The sequence below is a fragment of the Centruroides vittatus genome, unplaced genomic scaffold (assembly GCF_030686945.1).
Source record: "Centruroides vittatus isolate TY-2023 unplaced genomic scaffold, ASM3068694v2 contig_1506, whole genome shotgun sequence".
Taxonomy (NCBI): domain Eukaryota; kingdom Metazoa; phylum Arthropoda; class Arachnida; order Scorpiones; family Buthidae; genus Centruroides; species Centruroides vittatus.
This window is the reverse complement of record NW_027120931.1, coordinates 142,771-153,105: the sequence shown is the minus strand read 5'-3', so window position 1 is coordinate 153,105 and position 10,335 is coordinate 142,771. Positions and strand designations below refer to the sequence as shown.

Below are 10,335 nucleotides of genomic sequence, written 5' to 3'. Positions count from 1 at the left end.
TATGAATTTGTATAGTATATATATATATATATAACTGTGGTTTTTTTGGAATGATTATGGGGTCTAAAATTTGGCATATATATATATATATATATATATATTCATAACTGATGCTGAAGTCTGTGCGTAGTCCTGATGTAGTTATTAAAGGAAGAACCAAATATATATATTTTATGCACGTTTTTTTTTTTTTTTTAATTATAGGATTAAGATGGGTTCCCTTTCGTAATTCTCTATCTTTCTCTCTTCTTTTTTTGTTTTTTTTTTTATTATATTTTTAATTATTTTTGTGGACGAACACACGAAGAAAATGCAAATACGAACACTATAAATCGATACAATATCTAAGTTTGAGTAAATAAAGTTAAAAAAAAAAAAAAAAAGGAAAATAAAATTTACTAATAATTCCATACAGAAGATGAGCTATGAGTATGGTCCAGAGGCTCATGTAATTTTTTAGGGTTTTTTTTTGAGCACGAAAAAATAATAATAATAAAAAACATTATTAGTAATACTGACCGCTTGGAATGCAAAAAACTGAACATGCACACAATATTTATATATTTTTATATATATATATACATGCATATACATACATAATATACATAGTTATGTATGTTATATGTATACATATATATATATATATATAATTATAAGAGGGATACGGGATTAAGAATGAGCAGTTTGATTCTGAGCACACTGATGATCACAACTAAAACAATTTTCGTACAAGCTACAATGTACCATTCGGATAGCAACGAACAGAAATTTATGACGTATATCGAAGGATTATTATTATTATTTTAGATGATTTATTTTATATTTAGGTTGCTTTTTTTTTTTTGCATTTTTCCGGAATATCTTACTGGAGTTTCGGATGAGATGGAAGTATTGGTCCGAAACTTTTCGGTTACTATTTTCGGTTCGCTGTTACCGAACAGATATTAACTTTTTTTTTTGAAATTTTTATAAAGACTGCTACACAAAATATTGTGACCAGAATAATAGATTGCAAGGAAATAGGTTCCATCACAATAATGTATATAATTCCATCGTGCTGGTCCAACGCTTTTGAGGATCCTCAATATATATAATTTTTTTTATTATTATTATTATTTTTTTATTTTTAATATATTTTTAATTTTATTTTATGTTTGTTTATTTATTTATTACGCCCTCCTAAAAATCTCCGACATCTTTTCGACCCTTTAAAACCCTTATTATTATTATTTTTTTGCTGTATTTTTCTGTTTAAATTTTAGTCTTTTTTCTCTTCTACCGTCTCCTTTTCAACAGTTTCTTCTTTGTTATCTTTTTCAATGTCCTCCTTTTCGTTCAGTTTTTCTTTTTCGGTGTCCTTCTCCTTCTCCTTTTCCGATTCCTTCTCTTCTCCACCTTTCTCTTTATCTTCGGCATCTTTCTCCTTTTCTACTTCGTTCTCCTTCTCCTTCTCCTTCTCCTCTTTCTTCTTTGGCAAATGAGTGTTCAGTTCCAAATTCTTGCACATTTCGTCCCAATCGGGCCAATAGGCTTTCTTCATTCTATCCACAAAAGAGACCAAGTTGGAGCATTCCCCTTCCATAAAATCCTTGATGTCGGCAAACGGTACGAAGTAAAATTGGCAGATGTTAGCAAAAGCCACGCAATCCAGCTAAAACAATGGAGGGAAAAAAGGAAAAAAAAAAAAAAAATTCATCATTATCGTCGTCTATAAACAACGCATTCCTATGGCATTATGTAACGTGTTACAAGGCGGAACCACTACTATTCGCTTCACTTACCAGATGAGGTTCGTTGCCGAAGAAGTATGGTTTTTCGGCCAGACAATCGCTCAATGCCTTCAGGTCAGCCTTGCCAAATTCGTAGATTTCTTCGGCGGTATGACGTCCGAGACCGTGACCAATGGCCCGTTTCACGTTCTACACGAGATTTAAACGAAAAATTCGTCACTTTTGTGTCTAAGGATTTCTTTTCTTTACGATTTCTCTGTATACTTACGTTCTTAAATGACATACGGAAGAAGAAGTTGACAATTCCTTTGGGCATTTTGGAGTTAAAAGTGCGCTTGACGTCCATCTGAGATATACGTAAAAATTGACCCGGGTGACTGTATCTCCACCAACGTACAACCCTGAAAGAATATATATTTGTAAATATTCAATCTTCATCCGCATATAACCTTAAGCAGTCGATCCTTCCAGAGTTATCACTCAAAATTCCCTAGTTGTAACGTAACCTTGTCCCTCTTCCTCCCGAAACGTGTAATTTAATTGAGATGCCAAAATTTTTACACGGGCACAGCGCCTAACACCAATTGAATAACGACCTACGCCGATCCCTACCGATTGAAGAAACGTAGAAGGCCTTCTTCACACCGCAACTGCTGCACCAAATTTGGTCCCGGTTTACATTTACATCGAAAGAATGGAATTTTAAAAATCACCCTGAGATATTTACCTTGAAAAATGCTTCCAAAAATAAGCACGCGATTATATTTTTAGCGCCGTCGTAGTTTAGTACAAAATGCAATCATTTTTGTAGGCATTGGACAGGGACGATGGTGATGTTGATGATGACGATAATGTCTTTTGTAATATCATCATTATCTGTAGAAAGGGAGGGAAGATAGACAGAAACACTCGAACTTTGATAATGACTATAGCCGAGAGAATACGATAAAGGCAAAATTCGGAAAGTAATGCAAATTAATTCGCAAATAAAGGGAGGAGGGAAAAGACAAAAAAAAGTATTACTTAGAAGAGAGTTTAAGTAAAATTTCGTTGAGGAAACTTCACTAAATACTAAAGAAATGCCATTAAGGAAACCCTAATGGAATCAGCCCATGCTACTTCATAAACATCAATCCTCATTTAAACGTATCCATTAAGGTTATTAAGAAAATTTTAAGTAGATACGGCTATAAGAGAAAAATATCACGTAAAATATTAATTAAGAATACCTAAATATTCAATACGAAATTGCGTAAAGGGAAACATTTAAAAAGGTAAGTCGACGAGACAACACCCAACTTGGACTTTGTACAAGCTCGTAAATGTCATATTTCTTTACGATTGATATGCCCAGGTTGGGCGTAGTTTTGCATCCGAGTTTATGCAGCGTAACGATATCTTTCACAAGAAAAATATGAAGGTCATCCTACCAATTTCTAACAGGAAAGAATCTATAGTATTTACAAGACAGAAGTAAGGAAGTTAGGTGGGTGAGGGGGGAGGGGAAGAAAAATACGATTTTGGTTTACATATCAGGAATCTTCTTTCACAAACTCAATATCAGCATCACTCGTTCTAATCTTACCAGGGGGGCCACAACCGAAATTCCTAACTCCAAGGAGAGCGTGTGGCTGCCTCACGAGTCCAAGGACGTTTCTTGAAGGGGGATCCTGCTGTTGCGATGTAACAGCTGCAAACGAAAGCACGCTAAGAATGAACAGAAAAAAAAGAAGTTAAAAAAAAAAAAATTTGGGAAGGTTCCCTATTGGGTGACGAGCTCTTTCTTATAAGCTCTTACATGCAAAAGAGGTTGGATGGTGTATAGAATTAAAAAATATTTCTGTTTAGGGTGCCTCAAGTTGACGCATTCCATTGCGAAGAATGTGTGTGTGTGTACCTTTCTTTAATGTACTCCTTTTTTTTTACCTTTTCGTGAATCACGAATTTACATTACTGTCCGTGCCATAAACACAAATTAGTGTCGATTATAATGGCAGAAGTATGGAGGCCGGAAGTTGTTAATTGGTTTCACCAAACACACGAAAGATAAAACTGGTGAGTCATAAAGATATTGGACTAAAAATGACAAACAAGAACAACCTCGTGAGGCTAATATGTAGAACGTGACGAATGCGTGACGGTAGGAATCGAACTTCCCAGAAACGTGACGGGAATTTAATGTTACGATCGGGATCGTGGCCATAGTAAAATTCGAATGGAAACAGGAAACTCGGCATTGGCAGGAAGCGTATAAAAACGTTGCGTAAACCAACACAAAACATGGAAAAAAAAATATGTGGAAACTTACCAACTAGTGTGGTTATTGAGCATAGAAATGAAGGCATGACTGATATTTCGTTGATCGGGGGTCAAATCTTGATTCAAATCCTTATCGTACATTTTACCCAACTCTTTAATAATAATATCCGAATCGGCTATTTCTCTTCCGTTTATCTCCACGAAAGGAAGTTGACCTTTCTTTGACTTGAACCTCATCTTGTGATCGACATTCTGTAAAATATAATATAATAAATTAATGATAACGAGCTTAATTTGTGTCTTCTTTACCTAGGCAAAACGTTTATAGGGATAAATAATATATTATTAGGGAAATTCCAGCAATGTAGGGACGTCAGTGATCCGAGAAAGAAAACGTTTCAGTCACGCCTCTCAAATGATTGAGGAGGAGAGGAAATATTATCCTTTTTCGCATCATCTATTGAAGCAAGCAATCCTTACGGATGGATGAACACTTCGACGTTTGATTTGGAATTTTTTAAGTGATGTAATTTGTTATATTGAGTTTAATTTAAACATAGGAATTCCTATCTGCCCATCGCATCTTGCAGATTTTTCTCTTTTTTAAACGAGAGTCAAAGATGAGGGTGCTTCGTCTCCATGAAATATTCAATAAGCAAGAGAGGACAATTGTTTTCACCAGCTTCACTCGTAAATGGTGCACGAAAAACTGCGCTTTGTGTGTGCATACATAGCGAATTTTATTGCTCGCGACTTCGGAATAAGCAATTTTAAACGGAACTTCTCTATCTTAGTAGAAGTAGTTCTTAATTTTAAATCACCGCATCCTGTTAATAAATAGAAACGAAATTCACAGAAATCATTTCCTTCCTCTTTCTATAGTTGCATTTTTTTATAATAAATCTCTGAGTGTGCCTATTTGTGGGCGATGGAGGAAACATTGCCAAGATACGAGCGCATTAATCACTTCCTGTTGAGCTCATCATTAATCAATAGGGGGGTCATCGTAATGATCGGATATCTGCCCATCCACTTGATCATTTCACAAGCTGTTAGCTATGAAAATATATATATGGAACATTCTTTACCTAACTTAAGACGTATTTATCAATGGATAAAGGGCATTTTTACCTTATCTTCTCCCTATAAAATATCTTTTTTTGTCAACAGACAAGAGCGATTTTAAACTAGGTTTATTCTCTTTACTTCTACTTGAAGTCCTATCTTATCTATTCTGGATAAAATGCATGGAATATTGAATGTATCTGCTCCATTTTATTTGAAAATTCCTGCCCGTGCATTAATGAACGCTCGAATAGCTGCAAGTTTGCTAATTTAAGCAAAAGATCAAAGGAATAATCGAACTCTTGAAGGAAATTGGTTGAAGTAATCCCTTTCAAGCAGTGTAAATCTTTGAAAGCGAATCGATTATCAAGAGTGGAAAGATCCTCCATAACTCCTTCAAACGTAATCACACTACAGGGATACGATACCACAGTTCAGCTGCACTGAAATTTATTCGTTGGAGTACCCATATCTAGGATCAATATAGGGATTTTAAACGCGATAAAGTTTAAGAAAAATCGTTTAAGATAAAGTTTTAAATCGCTGCTGCTGCTGCTGTCTTCACTCTTCTCTTCGTTTTTTTTTTTAAATAAAATGAATAACTGTTTTGGTATCTTAATTATGAAACCAAGGTCAAGACAAGACGACTGACTCAGACGTTCGTAGAAAAACAATCCTGCTCTTCCTGTGTACGTTCTATACGATCTTCGACTTAAATAATTTATAAATTTTCTCCCAATAAAAAAAAAATCAAATTTTTCGGCTCGAAATGCATTTTTCCCCCCCTTTGCTCCATCACCATTCACTTTGATGACGTGTTTTACGCAATATGTTTTTTCCGCGCAGTTTTTCGTCTTTTCCCATTCCATCAACAGAAATCTCAAATTTCAGCAAATGGAGCGGATCTACCAGATGCTAGGATGATCTAAGAATAGAAGGGAGATAGATGAGGCACGTGCCAAGGAGTAAGAGGTCGAGAGAGAGAGAGAGAGGACCCCGAATAAAAAGAGCGAGCCGGACAGAAAAGTCCATCTGAAACGTCTGCACAAACGGAATTATTTCGACCCCGTATTTTGCCATCAAGTATTGATTTAATGGCGATTTATGTCATCCACTTAAGTTTATTGCAGAGTGGAATCGAATAAAATAACGCCGCATTCTCTTTATTGAAGTCGCTGTTTGTAGAATGGATCTAAGCTTCTTGCAATCTTAAAACTCAAATAAAATGCAGAAGGGGGAGAGAGTGAATTGTAAAGAAAATAGACTTCACCCAACCATTTTTATCAGATTTTTTTTTGTTTTTTACTTAAATGTACTGTCGAAAATACTAGTACGAAACCAATCTTGCAAGTTGGATCCGTTAGTTTTTTTTTTTATATACTAAATCCTCAGGAACAAGATTGCGGTCGATCTTCTAAGATTATCATCATCATTTTATGGTTCTGCACTGCCCTGTTGGTTTCGGGTCGAACAGAATTCATCAATACTACTTTAAGAGGTCACATTGAGTGTGCAAAATCGATCCACTCTCTTTCTCTCGCTCTCTTGTATTATTATTACTATTTTTTTGTTCTTTACGATCTTATATTAAAACTACATTTTCTCATTGCTGATGCACGTGATTTATTAATTAAGAGTGGATTTTTGCAATACGAAGCACTTAAAACGCTGAAGGCCAATTTGAAAAGATTTATCGCAACGTCAGCATCCGATTTTGCAATAAATCTATCATAAAAAAAAAAGAAGACAATAACCAGGAGATCATTATCTTACTACTTGCAAAACGGGCATGCAATATTGGTATCTAGTTTCCATTGATTTATCCAGCCATCCTGAAGTTAGTTTGTGTGCAGGTGTGACATCAGAGATCACGCACCATGCCAATAACAGTCAATAATTGATCGGCATTAAAACAGCCGATTGTGTCATTAACAATACCAATCTAAACAATCGAATGAGTCATTTTGCCACAGCAATTTTCGGAAAAAATACGTGTGTAAACTCATTCCCTCTTTTTTTCTGTAATTAATTATTAAATAGTCTACTGTATAATACACTTTCTACCGTGTTTATTTAATTAAAAACATTAGCGTTTAATGCGGGGAATCGGACGTAAAAACGAACCACAAAACGCACAGTTGAGTTCCTCTTACCACACTCAAGTGCTTCAACGAGTATTTGATTTAAAAGCCATGTTTGCCGATTATCTCCGACTTAATCATCATTAATTGAGAGTTTTTTTCGTTAATTGAAGACAGGAATTTCCTTTCTTAACGACCACTGGAAATTCACGCATGAAAAAAAATTACAATGCAATTAAGCATTTTATTTTTTTCATAAGGAAGAAAAAAAAAAGGATAACGAGCTTAATTGACGAAGGGCGAAATTTGTAAAAATCATTATAATTCTGGTGGAAAGTATTCGTTAGAAATGATATTTCCTTCGACGAATTAAAAGTATTTTAGAGGTCAACAACATCTGTAGACGAACACGTGTGGCCTAGCCTTAGAGGGTCCCATCTGGTCTGTCTTGAGTCTCCAGACAACCTCCAAATGGGATGACCCGAGGACATTTGATCAAACACGTGCTTACAAGAAGTACCTGAGTGGATTTTGGATTTACACACACTCGAAACGGGGAGAGATACGTTGTATAATCCGTTTTACTAACATTTATGTTTAGCGAGACTTTAAACAACGAAAAAAATGGCGTCAAATCTCATCTGCAACGCATTAGGATAGCCTTTCAACATATGCAACAGATTTATTCCGTGGTTCAAATTTCATCTCGTCTTCAAACAGTGTAAATTTCGGTTATAATTGCGGCTAGAAAATTATACATTAAAGACAATTTAATTGCAAGACGAATACCGGATTCACCTCAGGCTCCTTCTTCTTTTTTTTAACCCCCTTTTTTGTGGTGCCAAGGCTAACTTTAGTTAATTTGGCCCTATTTAACAAGGGCCGAAAAATAATGTACTTTCTCATACACACAAACACATATATATAAGCCACACACTATAAAAAGTCCTATCAACAGAGAGGGAGGAGCGCAATTACGAAATCAAAAGGAATTTGATAGCGAGAAGTCGGGGTCGAGATGCTCTAGCTATGAGTCAGAACAAGGGTACACTGTTGAAATTCTGTATAGAAGAAAGCTATAGCTGGAAGATAAGAAACACCCGAATTTTCTTATGAAAAATTTTGGCGTGAAAATATAGGAATGATAATTTAACACCGGAATATACTCAAAACAATAGGACAATAGTTATATGTATAATGCGATAACTCACCTCGTATTTCAAACCTGTCATCCTAAGCCACGTTTCGACTTTCAAACAAAAAGGTGATATCGATGGTATGGTGGGTGAACGATTGAACTGATAGAGATACACAACATCTTTCTCGTAGTCTGTTTTGTGAACGGTTGGTTTTGCAGCAGGAGCCGGTGCAGGAGTTTTGACAGTTTCCGAATTATTACCTGTATTGGTATTATTTTCGGCCGGTGCTGGCGTATCGTTAGGTGTTTCGACGGCTGTATCGGTCGTCATGTTAATTGGCCAAGGTATGAGAAAAAAAAATATATAACCCCACTTCAAAATATGGCGTAGCCTCTCTTCCGAAAGACGTTACTTCTAACTGACTTGCTCTCTTCACAACAGATACCGGACAATGGAGAACGTTCGTACCCTCGTCTTTATTCGTTGATTGCACCCCCTGACGTCACCGCTACGACATGCGCACAAACCCTCCACTAGTTTAACATTGTGACTAATTCTTATGTACAATTTTTGTTCTATTTTTAGCATCAATTTTTGTACTTAATTAGTATCAACCTCGTAAAAAAATGCCTATAAAACCCTTATATGAACACTCCTGTACTTGTATTTACACCGTAAAACGTGTTTAAATGATTTAAATGGGGGTTGGAAGTTTGCAAAGTTTGCAATAATTTCCACTAATGTATTGAAGTAAAACTGGTAAAAGATTTGTTAATTTGTTACTAATAGGAAAGTAATGGAGTCCATTATCAATCGGTATGCTCATCCCCCAAAGAATCCTCGGCGCTTTAATTAAATTTCTAGCAGCTTTAACGGGGTGATAATATAATCGATACTTAGAGAAAACACACTATTATTCGGCAATTAAATAAACCGAAAGGTAGAAAGTACTACTCGAGCATGTTTCTATAATAATCGTCTTACATGTAGATAATGCAATCTACTCGTTTCGTACGGGTAATTACTAACGATAACTTGTAGATAAATCGCATTAATCATACGAAATTATATTTTAAAGGTATGCTTCTGTTTCGTGTTACCCCTAAACTCCAACCTTAATTGTGAAATTTAATACTTTACGTAACAAATAACTCGATAGACTCGAAGAAGAGAGTTGATAAAAACTATCGGAATCGTTTGCAACATCAAAGTTTCATTCATAAAACTCGAAAAAGCAGGTAAATTTGCGTGTGAAATAAAGATTTTAATCGTTTGCATGCTTAAATTTTGGATTTTAACTTATTAACTACAATCCGTAAACTTTGCAAACAGTTTAACTTTGCTTAGAAAGCGTCTACGTGCTTACGAATCACCCGATTTACAAGCAAATTTTGAAGATTTTGGCATAAAAATAAAGCGATTTAAAATATTGTAGAAGGTTGCAAATTCCGCAACGATTAATCTACAAAATGGAGCCATAATTTATTATAGAATAAACTACCGGAAGGGCATTAATTTCGAGCACTTCACATCATATTTTCAAACGGTTTAAATCATGTTGCAATCCCTCGGGGATGCCGAATTTGTATTGAAATATCTTTAAAAAACCTTTAAATTTTAGTTACGAAATGGATTTCGTACGATAGAATTCGATTAAACAGCTTTAAATTATTTAAATATGGGCATTGTTCGTGAAGGGTTTCGTGTAGATTCAACATAGAAGATTCTGAAGTAAATTCAATTAGCGGCATTTGAATAATGATGAGATTTAACTAAGCATAATTCAATCGATGCTTATTAAATATAAACTGTTGACTTTTTAACAATTTCGTCGGTGTTGTAATTTAATTATCTATCAGAATATTTTACAAAAATGATTACTTAATCCATAGATTTTTCTCTATCTCTTGGCCTGTCTAAATGGATAACGTCTATTGTACTGTAGACTTTTATCTCCCATTTAACGTCATTCTACGTCACTTAATGGAGTCTCTAACATTCTTTTCTTTAATGTAATCGAGTAAAAACTGATTAAATTTAAACGAATAATCGATAAATCGC

General features: G+C 35.0%; 1 protein-coding gene across 1 annotated transcript; it reads right to left on the bottom strand.

Annotated features, from left to right (window-relative positions):
• Positions 1 to 229: 229 nt before the first annotated feature.
• Positions 230 to 8,740, bottom strand: LOC136968669 (failed axon connections-like). Its single transcript, XM_067262668.1, has 5 exons — positions 8,347 to 8,740; positions 4,039 to 4,241; positions 1,999 to 2,131; positions 1,782 to 1,919; positions 230 to 1,651 (listed from the first exon to the last, which is right to left on the bottom strand). The coding sequence occupies exons 1-5, from the start codon at positions 8,602 to 8,604 to the stop codon at positions 1,259 to 1,261; spliced, it is 1,125 nt and encodes a 374-aa protein (XP_067118769.1). The 5' UTR covers positions 8,605 to 8,740; the 3' UTR covers positions 230 to 1,258.
• Positions 8,741 to 10,335: the final 1,595 nt, after the last annotated feature.